A 24637-nucleotide genomic window follows, 5' to 3' on the forward strand; every position below is an offset into this window, starting at 1 on the left:
ACTTGACTTCCACCACCTTCCTTAATGAAAGAATTATTCTCTTGGAAGACGTATTGAAGTCTTCTACCTCATCAAGTAGCAAATAGTACAGCACTGCAGTAAGTGGATGATCAGTATTTTAAAAACTCAAATAGTTTAACGTAACTCCTAAAGGTACTTAACTAACTCCCAACGAACAGAATATATGACATAACAAAATACTGTTCTTATATAAACATAGTTGCAATCACATGAGAATGTGTCTTTGGAAAAAAAAGGAAATAAGCAAAATGAGTAACAAAAATAATCATACATAGTTTCAGATTTTATTTTCATAATTATCTTCCTATAGAAGCAATAATCTACATTTCCATAACAACACATTCAATATTTACTCATCAAAGAACTGGAAAAAATAGGGAGGAAGCAGATTCCATACACAAATACCATACATACTTTGCATATGTACAAATAAATTCAATATATTAAATATAATTGTAGATTGACTTCACTTACAATATAATAGAACATTGAGTATTCAATTCTGAGCATACTCATGCAGACTTCCACTTTGGTAAACGGGAGGACACGAGCTCTGGAAAAGTGTTTCCTGCTGTAAACACATGTTTCCCACTTCTGTCCACACTCGGGATAAAGACTTCTGTGCGTGGAAAAACAAAATACGTGACGATGGAGCAAGGGCTCTTTCCTGGACACCGTAGCCCCAAGTCCTGCACGTGAGCCCCTAGGCGTGGACAGGGAGGGGGAGAGAGGCTGCACTTGGAAAAAACAGAGCCTTTTATGTTGTTTAGGGTCAGCTGCCCTGCTGATACCGAATGCGCTGAATCACTCCTCGGTTTTAGAATGTAAAAGTGACCAATTTTTCCAAGGCTGCAATGGCTAATATAGTCTTCAAACAAACGGTCCAAAATATCTTTCAAGTGCTGCCGAATCTGTTTAGACAGATGGTTGCTTAGTTCACAAGAGCATGAACATGAGATTCCTGAAGTTTCCGACTAGATCCAAAGGGCACAGCAGCGAAGGCGGGATCCTGGAAGTATCAGTGTGTCATTCAGGTACAAATATCTCAATGCAGCTTTACTGTGACTGTTCCAAGCTAATCTGCACAGAACTAGTGGAAATGGGCTGCTACCACAACTGTGGAGGGAACTTGGGGAATCCAAACGCTGTATTTGTTAATGTTTTAAATTGGAGCTTCAGTCAGTATTTCTCCCCGCCCACTCCCCACCCAAGAGCACCTGCCACATGAAGATACCGTCCTGAGTACACCCTCCTATCCCTCGGAGGCAACCAGGGCTAAACAGCACTCCTCATGACGGATCGGCCCTGGGCCCCCGGGTCTTCAGGGAGCAGCGAACAGTCACACACTGCACTCCATAAGGCCCGGCTCCGGGAGGACACAGGACGCGGGGATGGGAAACCACCCTGGGTGGCATCTGCCCGCAGAATGCGCCCTGCTGCTGAGCGGGGCCTCTTTCCACTCAGCAGATTCGGAGATAGGGCCAAGCCACACAGGTGAAAAAGGAATGCTTCAAAAATCATCTTTTAGGAATACCCACCAGGACTAAACTGCTGGCAGTGGTCAGTCCTTTAAACAGGAGCACTTCAGAAACAATTCTGCCCTCTCAGCTAAATGTCCATGGCATGCGGCATTCTCCACGTCAAGTTACTGTCCTGTTACAGCTCTAAGTGAATCGAAAATTATTTGGGAGGGAAGAAATGTTCTAGATTGATGGAATTAGAATGCATAAAACAGTCCTCATTCGTTACCATTTAGTCAAAACCAAGTGGATTTGGGGAGAGCCGCTATGTTTTTTTAGGGGGAAAAATGTACTTCAAAGAGGAGTTAAATATACTTTCAAAAGATTCCATTTACATGTAAGACCTTAAATGTATCTTTCATTGGGCTAAACAATATTGTAAGGCTCAAAATAGCATCCTGTACCAGTCTTGCCTCTGAAAAATTTTAAAGATTTAATAATTTAAATGTATCTAATATCACTGGGAATAAATTTCCTTTTCAAAACCAAAGTTTAAAATACTACCTTGTTGAACCAGTAAACTTCATTTTTAGCAGCAATTACTAAATAAAACACAAAGAAAACTCTCTAACAATAAATTTTAAAAGCCCAGGAGAAAAGAATTTCTATGCTTACTGTCCCTTTTGTTTAGAACATCCTTTGTGGCTTGCAAATTTAAAAATCAACTGTATTAAAATGTGACAATACATTTGCCTGTTCATTCTTGCCGGGTGTCTTAGAAAGGCTCTTATGGAAAGAAAAAAAAATGTTTTCAGGTAGTGGGTTCAATGGGTGACTTAGAGAAATGAGGAATAAAAATGAGTCTTTATTAGCATTTTCAAAACCAGGACTGCAGCGAAGTCTAGATCCCCTTAGACAAGGTCCAAGTCCGTGAGCGGCACGTCAGGAATTTCTCTTCCTTTCCGCAGAGCAAGGCCCTAGCACAGGCCTCCCGCATACTCGTCCTCATCTTCCTCAGCGGCGGGGGCAGCGGCGCCTTCAGACTTGGCCTGTGGTGTTGCAGATTTCTTCTTGATTCCCCCTCCTGGAACCACCAAACTCAGGCCCAGCTTAGCATACTGTCAAGGACAAAGCATGTTCTCAGGAGCTGGACAGCCAGAATCTCAACCTGCCACATGTCAGCAGTAGTCCTCTACAGGAGACAGCTGAGTTCTTGGCCTCAGGAGAACCCATGCTACCTTTTAGATGGAAGAACAACCACAAGTCGACACTGCTCTGCCATCAGATGGCTCAAGACCATGACGTGACAGGTATGCAAGTGGTAGAAATAGCAGTTCTATGCCACACCTAGGAGCCTGAGATCATCGGGACACGCTAAGTAAAGTAATGCTTGCAGTTACCTACAAAGTTAAGCTACGGACAAATTCTTAAAAAATAAACTTACATAAGCTTGTGTGAGAATCTATCAAGAAAAAAACAGTTCCTCTATATACATCATTACAGAAAACTGAAGGTCTTCAGCTGATCTAATACCAAATCAAATCAACAGGGGCTCATAAATCTACTGAAAAGGGAAACACACAAGGGAGACCCCCAGACACGGCTCATGTTCTGTACACGGCGCTGTACGAAGCTGTTTCTCAAATGCAAACCAGTCTATTCTTCAAGACAAGCGGGCAAGACAGGGACCAGCTGCTCCGTTCTTACAGATTAAGTTAAGTGAGGCTTACAGAGTTCATTAATACCCACCATCACACATCCAGCTGTCACAGAAGTGGGCCTCCAGCAAGTCCACTGAATTACAAAGGCCACTACCTGAGGAGCCTTTCAGTGAAGCCTAAAAGAAACTCAAACTAAGCAACCTATAGAGGCCAACAGACAGTCGGCAAAGTGAGATATGGAGCCCAATTAAAAAACAGACATAGAGTCAACAGTTAGAAGGCCAGATAAACAGCTGTAAACCCACATGGCTGACATGGAAAGTCTAAGCCTACAGTGAAATTCAGTGCAAATGCCACCTTCTTTTTTGAGCAGTAGCTGGAGGTGAAAACTAGAGGGGGCATATCTCACACACCCATAGGAGAAAAACTATCTCGCTAGAAGCCTCCACTTTTAAAGGGGAAAGAAAAGAGGCCACTTACATCATTGTCCATGTACTTGAAAAGGGGTGAGTTGCAGACCTCCGACACCTGGTCTTGGTCTTGCTGGTCATAGCCTTCAAGGAGCTGCTCCAGTGCGGCGCAGTCTTCACTCCCGCTGAACCCTGGAATGCTGCAGCGAGCAGGAGTCACACGTCTCCACCTGTCTCCCCCCCATTCTGCCCCCTCGTTCTGCAAACGTTTGGCAATATCTGGAGACATTTTTGTTAACAGGTGGGTAGAGGCCTGGGATGCCTCGCACACCCCACAATGCACAGGACAGGCCCGACAGCACGGAATTATGCACCCCAAAATGCCAGCAATGCCCAGACTGAGACCACTCATTTGAACTAGCTTCAACAAGAAAGGATCCTCCTGTAACATACAATCTGAGAACATTTCTTTACTCCTTTGTTGTTGTTGTTGTTGTTCTTTATTTCTTAGAAGGCAAACAGAAAATCATTCAACTCATTCACTCCCACTAAATCCCCAGGAGAAAAGCATAGGAAAGATCCCAACTTGTCAAAATCCCGCTGAAACGGAAGGGAAGTCCTCCCACCACTACGAAATTTATTAAAAACCAAAAACAGCTTCATGGCCAAGAATAGCTGCTAAGCAGTGACCTGACCTGGAGGACCACAAACCTTAAAACGTTAACACCGCACGTGCGGACGGTGCGGCCAGCGCCTCACCTGTAGCTCTCCCTGACGCACCTCTCTGCGGCCACGTAGTCACTCCTGTGCAAGTGAACTAAGACTTGAGCAATCGTTTTCTAAAACAGAAGAGGGGATTATGGTCCAAATTTACATCTGTTTAGCAAAGTCAATCCCCTGACATCTGAAATTTGACTTTGAGAGTCATACAGAGACTTACAAATTCTTAGCAGCTTCCACAGGACATGTGAGGGAAAACATGCAACAGCAGACAGTCAAACTCTACTGTGCACACGAGCTACGTGGGGTCTTGCTAAATGAAGACGGATTTAGGGACACTGAGGCAAGCCTACAATCCTGTTCCCAGGTGCCCCAACACTGCCAGTCTGAGGGCCACACTGAGTAACACAACTTAGGACACCATCACTACACACTGTAAAGAAAACGTCTCTTAAATATCTACATAGGTTCAATCTTGAAAAAGGAATGAAAAGGAGGGGGGGGATCCGTGAGTCAACAATAATACTCTGGAATTCTTAGATAGTCCGACAAAGATGAATGAACGAGTAAAAACTTTAGATAATAGGAACAATACTATCTATATGCCAACAAAACCATTAGTAAGACCAAAGATATAACTGATAAGATCTTATTGGTAGAATAAGCTCCTCAAAAAGGGTTTTTTAATCTTTTCTCTCCATTTTTCAGGCAACTTTTATTGATCCATCTTTAACTTCGCTGTATCTTTTATCACCTCCATTATCAGATTAAGTTCATACAGTATTAACTGCAGACATTGCTTTTTTAGTTCCAAAATTCTCATTTAGTTCATGGAAGGAAGGGAGGGAGGAAGGAAGGAAAAAGAAGAAAGAAAGAATAAACGAAGGGTCCTTTTGTCTATTCATCTGTTTGCCTTTCTACCTCATGGACTAGTTGCAACAGCTGCTTCAAAGTTCTGAAGTTGTGACCTGGTAATTCCAACATCTGGGGCACCTCTGGGTGGGCATCCGTTGTCTTCTCTTGAAAACTGGCCCTACTTCCTGGCTCCTTATGTGTGGAGCACTTCGGGACTGTATCCTGGACACCGTAGATGTTATGCTGCATAGACTCTCCTATAATTCTCAGAAGAGCGTGGATGTTTCCAGCAGGTAGTAGCGCAGGCAGGCTCAGGCTACAGGTTCCGTCTGGTCTGGGGGGCAGCGGCCCTGGTCTTCAGCTCCTCTGCCCTGCTGCTGCGGCTCGGCCCCAAGCAAGAGCCCTGCCAGGGTGCTGTGAGCCCTGGACAGTGGTCAAATCTTACTTCAGCTCCGAAGCCTACGCTCTGCTGCTCTGGGTCTGTGCAGCCAAGGCAGAGCTGGAGAATAAACCCAGGACTTGTGTGGGCGCCTGCTCAGACCCACACTTAGGGGATTCCCTTCACCGCCTTCCTGGGCGTTCCACCTTGCTCTTAGCTCCTTGTTCCAGCTCCTCTGGCCAAAGAGACTAATAAGCCTCTTGGGTGTTTTATCTGCATGCACCATCATCAGAGCCATTGCTCCATGACTAGGGCTTACCCTCAGAGCAAAGACAAGGGAGAAACATGCGGTAGAGGGGTCCTTCCAGTTAGAAGCATGGGGTAGTTGGGTTTGTTTTAGCTGCTGGAGCTCCAGGGCTGGGAGCCTCTCTCAGGCAGTGCCACAAGAGGAACAGGGAAAACGCCGGAAACCCTCTCCTGTACTGTCTGCTTGTCCAAGTGTTTACTTACCCATGCTTTTATTTTTCAGAGTCCAGGAATTTTTATATTTTGTCCAGAAGTTTCAGTTGTAATCAGCAGGAGAGACAGACTGTAGGGGGCTTACTCCATCTTGGCCAAAATTATTTTTAAAAATACCCATGGAATCCAGTCTTAGGTACAAAGTTATGGCAATATGAAAAATTAACAAATATAAAGCCAAAAATAAGCACTTTCAAATCATACCTTATAACAAGTTGGATAATTCTCAATCTCCTTATAAATATTTTTTTCTTTCTGAATAGAAAGTGCTGCCTCATCAAACCTAAAGACAAAACAAAGAAATGTCAAACAAGGCAGCTCTAAATGACCTCAAGTGGAGATCACCTTTGTATTTGATAGTACACAGTTTAGCAAAAATAATGCATAAGGTATTTGTAGCTCAGTAACCCAGTTTCTATGAGCTCTCCACATCTGCTTATTGTTTTTGCGTGTGTGTGTGTGTGTGTGTGTGTGTGTGAGAGAGAGAGAGACAGAGAGAGAGCACAAGCTGGGGAGGGGCAGAGATACAGGGAGATAAAGAATCCAAAGCAGGTTCCAGGCTCTGAGCTGTCAGCACAGAGCCCGATGTGGGGCTNAGGGGGCTTACTCCATCTTGGCCAAAATTATTTTTAAAAATACCCATGGAATCCAGTCTTAGGTACAAAGTTATGGCAATATGAAAAATTAACAAATATAAAGCCAAAAATAAGCACTTTCAAATCATACCTTATAACAAGTTGGATAATTCTCAATCTCCTTATAAATATTTTTTTCTTTCTGAATAGAAAGTGCTGCCTCATCAAACCTAAAGACAAAACAAAGAAATGTCAAACAAGGCAGCTCTAAATGACCTCAAGTGGAGATCACCTTTGTATTTGATAGTACACAGTTTAGCAAAAATAATGCATAAGGTATTTGTAGCTCAGTAACCCAGTTTCTATGAGCTCTCCACATCTGCTTATTGTTTTTGCGTGTGTGTGTGTGTGTGTGTGTGTGTGTGAGAGAGAGAGAGACAGAGAGAGAGCACAAGCTGGGGAGGGGCAGAGATACAGGGAGATAAAGAATCCAAAGCAGGTTCCAGGCTCTGAGCTGTCAGCACAGAGCCCGATGTGGGGCTTGAACTCACAACCCGTGAGAGCATGATCTGAGCTGAAGTCAGATGCTTAACCAACTGAGCCACCCAGGCTCTTTTAAATGCTCCCAATGGCTGTTTCAGGCATTAAGCAGACAGACAAAAAGCAGAACTTAAGGAGAAGATACTTTAATCAGAAAAGTTTAAGTCTGGTAAGGATCATCCATTAATAAGCATCTATCCAATTCAACAAACTGCTCTGTGATCTTCCGTGAAAAGTATTAGACTAGCCCTGATTTCATCATCCCAGAGTTCTTTCCTTCCACTAAGACCATCTAGACACCGTGAGGGCCGTGCCTCACACCTGGGGAGTTCCTTCCCCAACTCAGTCCTCACCACCACACGCTCCACTGTTGCTCAGTAAGCCAGAAAAAAAGTCCCTTTCATCCTCAACATTCACCGGTTTCAGTGACCTCTCCCCATTTTCCTTTTCTTCCATCCCACTCAGATGGCAGGATGAAGAGGAAAAGCATTGCTAACACTGTTCCCCAGAATCCTCCATGGCCCTCGCCCTCCTACTCCGCAGCCTCAATCCCAGCACACCCTCACCTCTTTGTACAGGCGTGTCACACCCCCGTCCCAAGACTCCCTACCTGGCATCTAACCTGTGGCTGAAGAAAGTGTGCAGGCCTCACCTGTCTCTCTCACCCCAAAAGCCAAAAGGACAAGCTGTCTGCACTGTTTGAATGCAGAGGCAAAGAGCTGTTTCACAATGCAAATTAAAATATAAAAATGTTAACAATTATCTTTTAAAAAGATAATTTTAAAATTATGCCTGAACAGGCGAGTCGCATACACGTGCACATACCACACACACACAGTATGGCACAGTTTAAGTCATATGAATTAAACTGAATTTCTGTGGGTGGTCCCCTGGCAACTTACTGCCTCAGACAATAAAGGGCACTTGTCGGGATGAGCACTGGGTGTTGTATGTAAGCGATATACCACGGGAAACTACCTCAAACACCAAGAGCACACTTTACACACTGTATGACAGCCAATTTGACAATAAATTATATTTAAAAAATAATAAGGCTCACTGAAGAAGTGCATTCTGAATTTCTAAAGACCAACTTGATAAATTTGGGGAACAAAGCCGGTTTATAAGTTGCACATGGTAGCAGAATTCTAAGACTGTTCCCCAAGATTCTTGCTCCTTATATACATTCTTGTATAGTCTCCCCTTGAATGTGGGCATGACTTCTGAATATGATGGAACTCACTTTTTATTTTTTTTATATTTTTATTTATTTCTAGGAGAGAGAGAGAGAGAGAGAGAGAGAGAGACAGCGTGAGCAGGGGAGGGACAGAGAGAGAGGGAGACACAGACTCCGAAACAGGCTCCAGGCTCTGAGCTGGCTGTCAGCACAGAGCCCGACGCGGGGCTCGAACCCACAAACCGCGAGATCATGACCTAAGCGAAAGTCGGACGCTTAACTGACTAACCACCCAGGCGCCCCATGATGGAACTCACTCTTATGAGGATACTAATCAACTGAGTGAGTAAAGCAGAGATGGTCTGGATGGGCCTGATCTAATCAGACGAGCTCTTGAAAGGTCAGAGATTGGAAGTCAAGAGACATGCTCTCACCACCCTTGAAGAAGCCACAAAACTACTATCTTGTAAAACATCTAGAGGACACATGCCAAGCAACTATGGGTTGCCCACCTCTAAAGATAAGAACTGCCCCTAGCCAACAACTAACAAGAAAATATGAGTGTGCATCCTATGGCTACCAGGAAAGGAATCCTGCCAACAGCCAGTGAGCCTGGAATGACTTCACAGCCATACTGGACACCTGACTCCTGCCTAGTGAGACCCTGAGGACAGGACCCGGCTATACTGGCCTGGACTTCTAACCTGCAGAACTATGAGACAATGAGTGAGTGTTGTTTTAAGCTGCTAGATTTGTTATTTGTCATACAGAAAAGGAAATTAATATAGTGGATAACATACATCTGTATCATTTGTAATTATGACCATGAGCTTATCCCAGATCCTGTTTTATAAAACATATTACATCAGGACATTTAGTGAACATCATACCCAATTATACCATTCTAGTAGGAATCTTAACGTTTTAAGTTTTTCATATATTTAACAATAAAGGCTGTATTCTTCACACGACTCTACTTCCTTGGCAAAAAAAAAAAAAAAAAAGACAGCATTTCCATGTGCTCACAGCTATTTAGCAAAACAGCCATCTAAGAGAAATACTGTTTATTTATACGTGATTTAAAAAAATGATTAACTTGGCTAAAAGTCCATGAAACTGATACATAAAGCCAACTGTTTTCAAATGTATCTGGAAGTTATTCATAACTTATTATACTGGAACACAGAGGTACTCCTAACACAATAAAATGTATCGGTTTTGCTGAAAAGAGAATAAACTGTTTTTGATCTTCCCATAATTCAAAAATAAAATAAAATGTAAGCCCCACAAAAATTAGGTGCATATGACAGGAAACTGTCACAGGACTTCACTCAACCCAGTTTTCAGTGGACATCTCCCTCACAATGACTCAAAACACCTCCATGGCCTCCTGAAATCCAGAACGTATTTTTAACTACCTACAAAACTTTTTAGCCAATTCATATTGCCAACCAAGCTTATCATCACTCTAATAAACCTTGGCATCACAACAGAAAGGACAAGACAAAGACAGGAAACTAGTAATTACGACCAACTAGTACCTACCTACCCCACATACACACGCCCAGCTCTCCCTGTGTTTAGAATCTAGTGACTGTCTCAGCCACCAGGTGAGAGTCTGAGAGACAGCCTGACAAGTGGGGGGTCAGGTCATGGTGGGGGTGCTTAAATGACACAGAAGTCAGATTCCCCTCCTCACTGAGAATCAGGACAAAGCTCTGGAGAGCACTCTGGTTTTGGTTCACTGAGCACCAACTACACAGTATTGCCAACCAGCTCAGCTGCCTCAGAACATCCCTGGAAGGCATGGGAATGATCTGCTAAGTCAGACCAACTGGAAAGGCCTTTTCAGGGAGGGAACACGGGCACTGGTGTGGACTGATTTAAGGCCTCAGATGCAACCTAAACAAACTCTGACTCACTTCCGAATTATGGCTCTCCAGAAATGAGGGAAGAGCAGGAGATGAATGCCAACATTATTAAACAAGCTATTTAATGTTGCTATACTAAGATAGAAACTATTGTTAAGTTAAGGTTAATTGTTACAGAATCGCACTAATGTAAGAAAATATTTAAGTGTAACAAACACAAAATATCTGATGCTATTTGTATAAATGTATAAAATTACTGTTTTAGTTCTCTTAGACAACTGACAGTCCTAGTTCAGATTATAATTAAAATATATATTCAAAATACTCAAAGTATCATATAAATTCTTGCAGTTATCTTTCTTTTAATATAGATCCTCCAGGTTTTTCTCACCCTGTACTACTGAAATTCCTGATGGCAGTACCGTGACAGCTGACTTCTAACTCTTTCACACGATCCATACAGTGATAGTTTTCAAAATATCAAATTCCTTACCACCTGTGAATAAATTCAAATCAATCTTTATGTCCTTATACAACTTAAAAAAAGTATCCCCACAAAATATTTGTTCAAGACAGTGCATAAAATACTATTAATTTTTCAATGCACTTTTACTAAAAAGGAAGAAAAAAGCAATAAAACAGCCATGAAGTAAATAGAAGACGTACTGGTTGCCCTAGATATATAAATGTCCACCTTCTCAGCACTTCCATACCAATTTCCATGACTGTGAAGAAAACTTGGTACTTGGTCTAGAATAATGGTTCTCATTACACACCGCTGCAAGTGACCAGTAACTTCTGAGAATGGTGGTGGCTACAACGGAGCTTTCCAGCTCAGCTGCCTTCTTGGGGAGCTCCTCCCCCACCTCTCCTCCAGGCCACATCCTTCCCTGTTCTACCCCCTAGAACCCAGCTTTAGGTAATCCCCATCTGGATAACAGGGGAGCGGGTGTGAAAGCAGAAACACCCAGGGAGGCAGAAGCAGAGCGCATGCCTACCCTGAATGGGCCTGACTTTGTCTCTAGCTCCAACTTCACTTCTGAGGTCTTCAGTGGTTAAGGGGCCTCCGGCCCTAAGAAAGCTCTGGGGGTCTGGGGGGAGGACCATCAGACAGCTCTGTTTCTGTAAGAAACCCTTTCAGGGACTAACACGAACTTATTCTACCACCATTTATAAGTTGAGAATTGCCAGAGTTAGCATTCCAGTTCTCTGGGTTTCCAGGAAGCTAAGATAATTAAGATGAATAAATGCAATGACCTAAGGTTTATGTATAAGTTAAATTTTGCTTCATGGTTTAATACAGAAGTCTTAATTTAAAAACACAATAAAAAATACTATTCCATTTAGCCCAACAAAAAAATCCAAAGCAATGAAAGAAGGTCCTATAAAGTAGTGTATCTAAATGAAAACATGCCAAGAGTTACTAATTCTGTATTAATTTACTCTGCTGCTACTTTAAACCTGTTTGAATTATAATTTAGAATATACAGTCTTCATGAAGAAAACATTTAATTCAGTCTCAGAAAAAGGTCAACAGATTCTTTAGTCATTTGTTTTTTGATTCCTTCACAAAATAGATCTTGGGTCTCTTCTGTCACGAGGGAAGTAGGGGCAAATTTCAATGAGGTTGTCTACATTCAGACTTAACAGTTTTCCGAGTGTGTTCATCTTACATAGATCTAAACAACATCTCAGCAAACAGAATTTTATTAATGACAGAAAGTGTCTACTAAGCTTAAATTTAATAAAAAACAAAGGAAAATCCAATAGGATTCTAGGCTTCTGAGGTCCAACTATTTATGGCTTCAGTCATATGTTTAAAGAATAAAAAAGCAAATAAATACCCTATTTAATGACAATATTTCACTGTCAAGCACCTGTCAATTTCCTTGGGTGAACATTTAGGATACCTTGTTATTTATGCCTATATAGCTATTTTTTCTCAAGAGAAACACATTATAACCCAACCAAATAACATATCAAGACAACTGCTCTCCCACACTGCTGAGCCAGGTTTTAACCAACAAAATCACAATGCATGCTACATTTTGGCATCAGATTTAGAAAAACAACAGCTTTTTAAATATTTAATTCAATGTTCCACCTTTGCGGACATTACTCTTCCTAATAGGCAGTCTGGTGTGCCTATGGCTTACACCAAAAAGATGAACAAGCCATTCCCCACATTATGTAATGGTTCCAAATGTGGACTGAAGGTTTACATGGACACACAGGAACAGTTCTGGAAATCTTACCTGCGTCCTCGGACCAGCAATCTGGAGGCTTTTCCTAGTAATTCAACTGCCTGTCGTAAGCGTTCCTCATTCTGAAAGAATCAGAGAAAAGAGACAGTTGATTGCTTTAATCTAAAATCTTTTTTTCCTCTCAATAATTATTTGATTAAAAAGTAATAACAATCAATCAAAATGGGCAGGGTGAATTCACCAAAGCTGTTAATCCATTTTATTAACTGTCTAGTAAAAAACTACAGTTCAATTGTGAGCACAGGAAAACTGAAAAGCAGTCACTGCATTTCTCTATTTTCCTACATATTATGAACCTAAACATTCTAAGGAAAAAAATAAAATTCAAACTTACTTCAAACACATTAGCTGTCTGCTGATATAACTGCACAGCCTTTTCTGGATCTACATTTTCTATAAGCCTATATGAGACAAGAAAATTAGACTCCTATGAGAAATAGAAAACTTGTTTTTATAAGGTCTTTATTAAGATAAAAAGCCAATGGCTCCTATGCAGAGACTGTGTTCTACACACTCACTTTCCAGCACGTTCCAAAGCCATGGCTGCCGTGTCAGGGGTGCCGTTTTCCAGATACATCATGCTGGCTTTCTCGATCAGCTGAACAGCTTCTGGTAGTTTCTGCATCTCCTTTAGGCAAAGGATATATGCATCAGCTTCAACACAAAATTAACGATCGGAAATTCATTTTATTCTTAATTCATGAAAGTAGAGAATTCAAAACATACAACAACAGATATATTTAAGATGAAATGCCTTCACATGGTTACTCTCCCCCAAGTTTGTTTAGCCAAACTACAAATGTATCTGTTAAGTTCTACAGAGTTCATCAGTGCTTTGGTTTCAGAAAAGCTCTACAACAGCAGAAACCAAAACCCTTGCTCTTGACTGTTTTGTAGGATTTATAATTCTCTGAACACTTACTGTATCCCTACTACGTGTGAAGCCTATGCCAAAGGCTGCAAACCGGCAGCTCAAGGGCTGTACCTCATTTCCAAGTTCATCTAGCTTGAACCATTCAGTAGTTTTAAATCAGAAACTTTCACAAAGGTTCTGTTTCACAGCTTCCTATTTTAAAGAAGTCTCACAAGCTCTGGCATCAGCAGGCTTGCACCCCCACATGGCAGGAGCGGGTTGGGGCTGAGTAGACATCCTGGGAGATGTGGCACCTCCTGCAGTGGCCTCATCCCTCCGCGCTCCCCGCCGTCCTACAAGCCCAGGCCTGCCTCCTGAGTGTCAGTCAGTCCCCACTGCTCTGGGCTCATTGGAGTCTGCAGCTCTCTTTCACGATGAGTGCCACCAACACGTAAACTCCGTGCCTCGCTATGGGATCATAGTTCTCAGCATCCTATGCTCCTTACATCTATTATCTCCAAATCAAAACTCTTTTAAAAAGAGACGAAAAATCATTTAAAAGCTAGATATAAAGTCTATATGGCATTATTCTACTTAGGGCTGACATCCTAGATCTCAAAGTAGGCTCCATGCAGACATCTCACAGGTTGTTCTCAAATCTGCCTATTCAGTCACTCACTAAGTTGACAAATTCTTTAGGATACAAAACCTGCTGGTGTCATTCTTACTGACATCCAAATCTAACTTTTTTCTTCTTTAGCTAAGGAATAAACAAGGATGGGCTGCCTTCCTAAAAGTTACACTATTTTATACTTTTCCCCATGTTCGTGTAGCATGGCAAAATCATCAAGAGGAAAATAAAAACATGCCTATTTTCAGTGGTTTGTGTGCCTTAGTCACCTTATCACTTCTGCGGAGCAAACAGGATATAAAATCTAACAGCTGTACAACGACAGAACCTGAGGCTGCTCTCTCTAACAAGCGGTGTCTTCCACTCTGCCTCCTTCCACATCCTGCCACTTCCTTATGAAGGTCTGTATGACAGACTGATGGAAGCTTTAACCCACAAAATTAACACCGGGCCACGTAGCTCAGGACCCCTAATGCTGCTGAGGACTGTCCAAAGGCATTTAATTTAAATACAAGAGCAGGCAGAAAGCATTTTCTCTTGTCTCTTCCCCTATCTACTAGGATTATTTTTCCTTCATTCAAAGCAGAGCCTTCAAATCCTCAAATTAAAACAATACTACTGCAACGGAAATGATGTCAAAATATTTTCTGATGAAGACTCAAGTTTTCGCACAGCTGTTACAATATAAACTGAAGCTGTGGGGATTATAAATTACAGTGCTCTAGCATTTCTGTATTAAGAGAGTGTATCCTAATAATAGGCACAAATGAGATGACACAAGCCACCTGGGAGCTTTCTATTTCTCAGGGGGACCTGGGACAGCACAAGGTCAGGGCGGACACTCAGCTCCTTTGGCTACAAGAGAAATTCTAGTTGCTAAGAAACTGCTGCTGCTAACCTGACCTGCATCACCAAATCTGGTTGCATGTTTTATCCAGAAAAGCTTTACTACAATGGCTACGTAACAGCTTCTCACATGGAAGTATCATAATTTATTTAAGTATTTTATTATTAAAAATTTAGGTAAATGCCATTTTTCTTAAGCAATATATAATAAACATTTTTACACATAAATCTTTGCTATCTGTTTCTTTACAACAGAGTCACAGCACTGGAATTCCTGAGTCAAAGGCTATGGAAACTCTTAAAGCCCTTGGTATATATTTTGAAAGTAATTTCTTAAATGGCATTAGAAAATCTGCATGAAAAAGTTAAATGTAAAGAGTACGATATGTACGTGCATAAAAAATAACTAGAAGAAAAGAAAAACTAAACTCATCATTAACATTTTTGGGTGTTTTCAGTTTCTAAATGTTCTACAATGAGCATGTATTCTTTAAAAAAAAATCAGTAAGTGAAGATTATAAAAGTCATTGAGATTAAAAAAAAAGTTTTAGTAAAGCGGGAGTTCTCAAAACAAAGCTTCATAATTCAAACAGCTTTTACCATAAGGGAACGTAAAAATGGAAAGGAAATTGTTCCATGTCAACTGCTACTTTGCATGCTTTGAGTAAGTGTCATAAAGTAACATGTTTTTTCTCACAACAGTATATTAATTGCCAACCTGCTTTTAAGAGGCAGAAATATGAAAAGCTGCACAGGCACATTAGCCAACTATTCCATTCAACAAGAATCAGAATTAAATAGCAATAGCTTAAGTATAAGGTTCTCTTCAATGCCAGCTTTTACAAAACAAGCAAAACTCTTCTTTCTAAAACCCAAAAGTGGGGCGCCTGGATGGCTCAGTACGTTAAGCGTCTGACTTGGACTCAGGTCATCTTGCTGTTCATGAGTTCGAGTTCCCTGTCAGACTCTGTGCTGACAGCTCAGAGCCTGCTTCGGATTCTGTCTCTCTCTCTCTGTGCTGACAGCTCGGAGCCTGCTTCGGATTCTCTCTCTCTCTCTCTCTCTGCTCCTCTCCCACTTGCACTCCGTCTCTGTCTCTCTCTCAAAAATAAACCCAACATTTAAAAAAGTTAAAAAATAAAAATGAAATAAAACCCAAGAATAATAAAAAACATGTATTTGTAAATTTTTACTACATTAAAATGTCCTGAAGCTCTTAGGAGTAGGGAAATCTCCCACAGAGCTGTTTATCAACATGCCCCTGCTTACAAAGCTTAGAATCTGTTTATCAACAAGCTCCTGCTTACAAAGCTTAGAACCTGTTTATCAACAAGCCCCTGCTTACAAAGCTTAGAAATGTGTTGTTCCTGGTTTACTCCATCAAGTTTTCTCTTAAAATTCACCTTTAAAACTCCCTATCTTAAGACACACAGAATGTACCCTTGGGTCCAATTAGCATTATTTTGGAAATGAAATCTTAGCACCTCTCACCTTACAGCAAGGAGACTTTCCAACCTCAACACAGATTTACTTTAACACCTTGTAGTTAATTCATTTTACCTACAGAACAGTTGTGACACATTACTGACCTTCAGCATCATGCCAGCTTGCTCATAAGCTCTGCAAAGAGAATACAAGTTCTCAGATGACATCTTCATGAAATAAGGGGGAGGAGAAACTTTCTACCGCACATAGGAGAAGTGAGGTCACCTAAAACTGGCTCAGGCACTATATATTGTTTTAGGCTTTTAGTAACACAATTTTTCCTTCTTTTTATTTTTGTGGGCAATAATGCCTTGGAAACAACAGACATATGAGTTAAAGGGATTTTATTCTGCAGACGCAAAATTAAGTAAAACTCAGAAAGGTTAAAGGACTTTCTGACAAACCTAAATCCAAGTTTTGAAACAAGTATGTACTCTCCACGAAAGCAGGAGAAAGCCTCCTTCTCTCCACAAGTACTATTAACTATCAAGGAAAAGGGAGGAAAACTTACTTGTTTTTTCATAGGTCATTGAAGAAAATGGCCCTAGAAATATCTGGTGAATTGAACTTAAGCACTGTATATCTTAGTTAGGAGTGACTTCTTTTCTAAGGGGCAGGTAAAAAACGAAACAAATGGAAATGATGATTTTATCTAAATCAATACAAAATAATTCACTGTTTATGGATTTATAACTTAGGAAAAATTTACTGACCTATGGAAAAACAGCAACATTTAAAACACAAACTACAAATACATGAAAACATGGAAAATATTTACTTACTTGGCAGCATGAAAAAGACTGAATGGATGTAACAAAGTTAAAATTAAGGAAAAAAACCAAATCAACACTTTCTACAGATCTACTACTTAAAAAAACAATGTCAACTGCCCCAGTTGGTTCCAAAAGACAAATCCTACAAACAGATGAAGCAGTCGTTTTATGCCTGTTGATGTCTCTTAAAACTACATGATTCACAAAAACACTGACAGCACTATATAGATTTTTAAGCTGTTTCCACGGTCTATTTATCTGAAGAGTGTCACTAACATGCAAGTTATTACAGCCAATTTCAAAGTGGGATAAAACAGACACTTTTTACTTAGTAAATGTTCAAATACCTCAGGAAAATTTACTCAACTACTTAATCTTTTTTCAAGTACCTAAGGAAGACTCTATTTTAAAAATACTTATTTTATATTTTATACATTTCCACTACCTGCCTCACCCTTCACGCCTGTGTATTCCCCTCACTTCAGCCCAAGTAAAACCACCATCGAGGAAATCCAGATTCAACAGAAATAAACTCTCAACTACAGTTCTGCAAAACAGGGTAAACATTATGAGAAGTCTCTGTAAATGCTCCCTCAGAGTCTAAAAAATGCAGAATTTTCCTAATCATTTTCTAATTTAATACCACTGGACTCCACATGTAGCCAACTTCTAACAAAATAACGAGTTTTTGTCCAAATCATCAAACTGCTGAATTCCTCTGTAAAGGCTGAAAAAGATACGCCCTGTTATTCTCGTGAGCAACAGCTTCTCGCAGGCAGGCATCTTTTGCTTGCTCAAACTGTTTGGCATTTTTAAAAGCAACAGCTGAAACAGAACAACAAAGACAGACTTTCTAATCCATTGTTAAAAGACTTCAAATGAATCATTACTAAAATCTGCATCAGGTGCAAAGTATTAGAAAATACATTTATTTTAATCAAATACCTAAGAAGCTGTACAAAACAGTATTTATTAAAGCAATTTTCTTACAACTTTTTTGATAACCAGTAACTTATAAGTACTTTCAAAAGTTTGGGTTTTTTTGTTTTTTGTTTTTAATTGTAGACTACTGGTGATAAATCCGTGCTACTTCCACTCAAAACCAAGTCTTTTTAACACCAGCACCTAAGCTTTGAGAAACTAAAATCGCATCAGTCAAATCAATACTCCCAAGTAGCGGATACTGTCACAAAGGATAGTACCTGACTTCACCAGTTTTACATTTAATAATAAAAACAGTGCTTTAGTTACAGCCAAGTCCATCTTTCAAATTATTTAGAAACTGAAGACCAATAAACACATTCAGTATTTGTGTAATAAACCCGCCTTATGTCACAATCTTTACATAAATGCCCAAAACATTAATAATGCATGTCTTTTAAATAAAGCTTTTACACTGTTCATAAGTTTCTGTGAAAATGACATTTCTATTGTCCAAAGAGCTAAAGTATATTGCTTACTGTTACAGAGTATCATCATCAGAGCAAAACAATTAGGAATGGCCCTAAAATAAAATCTTACAGACTTTGGAAAACTTGCCAACAATTGCTTACAAATTAGTAACAAAGGATACTGTTTTTAAAAAATTATTTGTTAAAATCAAACTCTTAAAATTCTCTTCAATAAAATGTTGAAAACAAACAAACTACCAAACTATTTTCATCCCTGGACTTGCACATTTTGCTTTTTAAAAATCTATTCTACTGATTGAATGTATTTTGTATAATCCCTTAAAGAAACAAAGGATGATTTAATGGCAAAATAGGACCTGAAATACGTATCTGTGAAAGCAACTCATGGTCTCAGATGCGTATAAAACAAATCTGTGTTAAATTTCCCTCATGAGATTTGCAAAATACCGTGCCCTCCAGTTACAAAAGCATTCTTGCACAGAATCCCCATGAGGTTTGATCTGAATAACTTTCCTTTTAAATATAACATAAATAATGGGCATAATTCAACAGATAGAATTTACTCAGGATTTCAATGAAAGTGTTAAAGACTCATTAGTTTTTTATTTACTGGATTTCTTTATTCTTTGGTGATATACTAAAACTTAAGTCTATCCAAAGCACTTTCCATAGGTGGGCTCTACATTTGACTAACCAACGTGATCCGACCTGTGGCTGAAACACAACTGCAAATGCATTCAGAGCACTTCAAAAACTGCCTTATGCTTTGTATCCAAAACATGTTGAAAGCTATCATTCCATAACTAAATGCTAGATTTTTGATAAAGTCCCTCTCTGCTGCATACTGCAGATCATTTTTATCTAAGGTACAGATACATTTATTCAAAGATTTTATACAGCTTAATACTTCATGTATCAGTATATCTCAACAGTGTGGCTCTTAAAAAAACATATGCCAACCAAACACAAGATTGGCAGATATACTCAGATTAAGGCTAAGTTTTTTAAAAAGTTAAGAAAAATATTTATTCAATTATAGGAAGCACAATAGAGAGATACAGCAAAAAAAACTCCTGGAAGTAGCAAGCAACTGACTGAAGTTCAAGCATATACAAACAATGCAAAAACCCTGCAGCTTTGCACAGCCAACCCCATCCAACTGCTGTCAGGAGAGAGAGCTGCAGGGAACGGGATCTCTCACTCAGTCCTCAACATACCTGAAAATAACAAGTGAAAACAAAACAAGGGTTTGGGCTTTTTTTTTTTTAACTATTAAAATCTTACAGACAGCATCAAGTGTAAGTACTTCCCCGAGGAGAAGTTACCAGCCTCTGTTAGGATTACAAGTTGGGGTTATAATACAACAGACAGTCTCACATACCTGCTTTTCCATATTCAGAAGCGGCACTGTCATAATCTGGCTTCCATTTTAAAAAACCAGTTTTCAGGCTAAAATAAAATGAAGACACAAGTTACCAACCACATGTATAAATCAGAACCCTGCTTTAATGACTTTATAGGTGATTTCAAAAACCAGCAACAGGGAGCCTGGGTGGCTCAGTCAGTTGGGTGTCCGACTTCGGCTCAGGTCATGATACTGCAGCTTGTGAGTTCGAGCCCCATGTCGGACTTTATGCTGGCAGCTCAGAACCTGGAGACTCCTTTAGATTTTGTGTCTCCCTTCTCTCTGCTCCTCCCCCACTCATGCTCTGCCTCTCTCTGTCTCTCAATAATAAATTAAAAAAAAAAAAAACGTAAAAAAACAACAAGAACAACACGGGGGAGCCCAGGTACAAAGTCCCCCTCTTGCCCACCTCCTCCACCCAAATTTATTCACAATGAAATACAACCTCACCATTTTCCCTTTCACGATCATAGATGTGGATTTCCTCCCTTTGAAATGTCAGTATAACATCCACATACAGCAGAAATTCTCAGTGTGTGGTCCCCAGACCAGCCAGAAAGTGTGCTAGAAATACTAACTCTTCCTGCCCCAGACCTACAGAACCAGAGACTCCGGGCTGGCAGCAGCAATCAGAGTGTAACAAACCGCGAGGTGCTTTAAAGCTTGAGACCCTCTGCAACACAGCACCAAGTAAGCAGCTGGGTTCAGGAGACCTAAGCTCTGGAGGGGCTAGAGATATTAACCAAGGGGCCACACCGGCTTATGCCACACCCCGGGCCTAGGTAAGATCTGCTGGCGACACCACTGGCCTGGGTTAAGACCCGCTGGGGAGATCTTAGACAGTAAGCAGAAAGACTACAGAAGACAAACACTCAGAGGAACAACACAGGGAGTCAGCAACACGGGTTGAGAATTCGCACCAGTGAACAGGACGGAGAGTGAGAAAGATGAGGACGTTATGAAACAACAGGATCACCTGTTCCAGGATCACCACTGGTTCCTCAGATGCCAAAGCAAAGGACCATCAATTTTGATTGATTTCCTTCCCTTACTTGCCCTTTCTTCAATACTTTCTTTTCTATTTTAAAATAAGCTCAGACTCTCACTTTAAAGTATCTCAGTGACTATCAAACTTGGGTGTGCATAAGAATTGCTAAGTGAATGCCATCTTAGATTCTAAATTTCAATTCAATTAGGAAAGTCTACTTACACAGAACACTGTAAGGTGCTTCAAAGGAGCACCCTAACTGAAAGATAGGGGAATCCCCTAGAGCCCTCAGAAGTACACGTTCGTTCTGTGAGCCCTAATTTTTAAGCAATACTTTTTGCCAATTAAGTGTTTAACATTTGTGTTTTTGTATTTACTGTTATAAGATCCAAATGTGTGAGCAATTTTTCAAACTTACCAAGAATATTATTGCTCAGAAAAATAAAATCCTTAAATTGCAGCCTAACCCACAAAACTAGAGAAGAATTCCAATAAGACAAAATTCTAATCCTTCACCCCTACCCTAAAGGGTTCATTATATCCTGTATACTAACATAATTTTTTTTTAAACACTTGGTTTATTTTTTTTTAATGTTTTATTTATTTCTCAGAGAGCGCGAGATAGCGTGAGCAGGGGAGGCTCAGAGAGAGAGGGAGACACAGAATCTAAAACAGGCTCCAGGCTCTGAGCTAGCTGTCAGCACAGGGCCCAATGCGGGGCTCGAACCCACGAACTGTGAGATCATGACCTAAGCCGAAGTCGGACACTTAACCGAGCCACCCAGGCACCCCTAAAAAATCTTTTTAGGAGTTAGAAAAAAGAGGAGTCAATAAGGAAATTCTGTTGATGCTAACAGATCAATATTCATAGGACCAAAACCCAAAAAATCACCATTTGCTTGAGGTAATTAATTAAAATTGCAAAAATTTAAGACTTGGCAATATTGAACCATATTATCATTAGAAAACAGAGAAAACTCAAAATCTGTCTCCTAAGCTCCTGGCCCATTTTTCCTGTCATTTACTGACAACTGTCTGGAGGCACTTCAAACATAACAAGCAAGCCTGAATCCAACACCTACCTGTCCCAGTGCTATCCCAACCATCAGACTCATGCCTCAATATCCCCTATCTTAGCTGAAGATCTCTCTTCCATTTCATCTCTCCAAACTCTCAAAAACCGAAGAGTCAAGCTTTTCACTCCAGTCGAGTCATTAAAGCTTGCCAATTCTGTCTGACAGATGTCACCCAATCCTGCCCCTGCATTGTTACCTTCATTTGGATCCTTGACAGTGAAATCCCAGCCCCCTTTCCTGCCAGCTCTCCTCTTCCATTCCCCACACCCTGAGAATATTAACATTTCCTTACTTTGTATATCCACTGAAACCACTGCATACCTCTATTCTAGCACTTACTATCTTATTTTTACGCATCTGTCGACTTGTATGCCCACCTGTGAAGTCTAAGCTCCTGAGCAAAGGACCACTTTTCATGACCTCACTAACCCCAGGGGCTGGGACGGATACACAGGACAACTTTGCAGATGTCTGCTTACTGAATATGTCAAAGTTCTCACTTTTCTCCGTCCCTGTCCATTCCCCATGTTGCTGCCACACCTCTTTTGCCAAAAATAAACCTAAACGGATCCTCCTTGGTATATGATCCCTACAAGAGCTAAGGTTCAGGACCATCAGAAGGGCAGCCCCTTCACAGTCGGGCCCCAACTTTTCTGCTCTCGCTCGTCCTCGGGCACTGCAGCTACTCTACATTAACTATTCTCCCAGCATATTTTCAGGGCTGTGCACAGATTCTGTCTCACGGGATTTTCCTTCCGCTTAAAAATTTCTTATTTTCCAGGCTCTGCTCAAAAATCACCTCTGGGAAATCTTCCTAAATTTCCCCAGACAGAATAAACTTCTCTCCCTATGCTACCAAAGCAAAGTTAACACAGCTTTATTATGGTCCTTATTATATGCACTGTTCTAATGACACTTTTGCGTTTGCTCTCACTAAAAAGCAAGATTGTTGTGGGCATCTCCCGCCCCAGGAGAGTTCCACTACCGTAGCCTGGAAGCAGTAATATGGTACAACAGAAAGAAAGATCATGAATTTTTCCACTGTTCAAAACCTGGCGCTGCCATCTTTCAACTGTGCAGCCTTGGGCAAGTCATCATAAGGCTTCTCCGAGTCTCACCTCCTCTTCTGTAAAATGAGATTCCGCACATCCAAAGTTGTGAAGATCTCAGATTAGCTACGTGAAGCATCTGACACAAGGCACCACGTAGACTTTAATGCTCTAGAACTGCTAGACAAAAATTCGTTGCAGTAATGACACTGAGGAGGACGGGAGTGTTCAAAGGACTGACTGACTGGGCAGAATCAGTTCAGGTCCGCAAATACTTGTTGGATGCCCACTACGTACTTTCTTAGAAGCTGGAAGAACACATAAAATGACTAAAAGGAAGCGCAACCCCCCAGGAACCATATATTGGGACATAAGAGGCCATCGCGTAACTTTCAGGGTACGTCGGTAGCTCCCTTCCCAACTCAGGGTCTTTCAGAATGCTGGTTTTCAACAAGGCGATTCTATCTCCCGAGGGGTCAGTTTTGTTGTCTCGAACGGGAAGGAAAGGTGTTGCAGGCATCTAGAAACTAGAGGCCACCGATGCTGCTAAACTACAACGCCCAGGACGGTCTCCTGAGTCCTGGAGTGCCCCGAGCAAAAAGCAGCAGCGCAGCCTCCAACCCAAAGACCCCCGAAGAAAGAGGAGACCACTTCCGCCCGGGGGACCAAGTCCGCTTCCGGAGGTGCAGCAGGCCCCGCCCCAGGCCGCAGCCCCCGGGAGGCCGCTGCCTGCCCCGCTCGCTCCCTCGCGTCCTCCCTCCAACTCCCAGGTGCCAGGAGCGAGCGGCGGTGGAGCAGGGGCCCAGCGCCGGGACAGGGGCCCACGGTAACGTCTCTCACTCACTATTTCTCTGCTTTGGCTAGGTGCTCCAGCCCCTCATTTATCTTCTGAGCCGCCATCTCGAAGGTCCGGGCCCTGACGTGGAGGGCAAGAGCCCGGCTAAGCAGGCGTGGGAACGCCGAGGGGGCAGCCGGGACGGCGCGGCAGCCCGGCTGCTACGGGGGCCTGTAGGGCTCAAGCCTAATGCGGCCAAGGTTGCTCGGGAGCCGGTCTAGACGCAGCGCAGGCACACACCGCGCAGGCGCAGAGTGCCAGGGTTCGCCTGAGCCTGGCGCTACTAGCGCAGGCGCCGTGGGCACTGAACGTCGTTCGTTCCGGCGTTCGTTCCGTAAATATTTACTGGACATCTATGTGCCGCGCACTGTTCCAAGTACAGCCTTTCTTTTCTATTCGTGTGAAAATACGTTGGTGCTATAATTTACTACGTTTGTTCCAGAGCTGATCACTCATCCCGCCTTTTGAGCGCCAACTGTATGTCAATCAGTAAGGAAAACAGACTGTCCGTCCTGGTGACTGTCAGATAATCAGCACTCTGAAGGAAACAGAGTTCCGGATCGCTTGTAATGCTCAGGCAGAAATAATAGGCAGGAACACCCTTGGCTCAATTGATAACTCGCGGTGATTTTAATATCCACACAGACGATTCCTGCAGTGCCCATGCAGCCTCTCAGTTTCTAACCCCGTAACTCATCCACTCATTCTCAGGATCATACTCTTGACCTTACTAATTACTAATAACTGCGTGTCCTACACTACATCCATTTCAAGCAGCCCACTTAATCTCCTCCTGCCATTCCACCTTACCTTTCCTAGTGCCAGGAATTCT

General features: G+C 41.5%; 1 protein-coding gene across 1 annotated transcript; it reads right to left on the minus strand.

Moving 5' to 3' along the window:
• Window positions 1-291: 291 nt before the first annotated feature.
• NAPG (NSF attachment protein gamma) lies at window positions 292-23997 on the minus strand. Its single transcript, XM_077778107.1, has 12 exons — window positions 23815-23997; window positions 19834-19901; window positions 17781-17865; window positions 17050-17067; window positions 16372-16402; window positions 12971-13080; window positions 12787-12853; window positions 12444-12514; window positions 6752-6830; window positions 4312-4391; window positions 3623-3752; window positions 292-2599 (listed from the first exon to the last, which is right to left on the minus strand). Exons 1-12 carry the CDS (start codon window positions 23868-23870, stop codon window positions 2459-2461), a joined length of 936 nt encoding a protein of 311 aa, XP_077634233.1. The 5' UTR covers window positions 23871-23997; the 3' UTR covers window positions 292-2458.
• Window positions 23998-24637: the final 640 nt, after the last annotated feature.

This window comes from Crocuta crocuta, unplaced genomic scaffold (assembly GCF_008692635.1).
Source record: "Crocuta crocuta isolate KB4526 unplaced genomic scaffold, BGI_CrCroc_1.0 scaffold26, whole genome shotgun sequence".
NCBI classification, from domain to species: domain Eukaryota; kingdom Metazoa; phylum Chordata; class Mammalia; order Carnivora; family Hyaenidae; genus Crocuta; species Crocuta crocuta.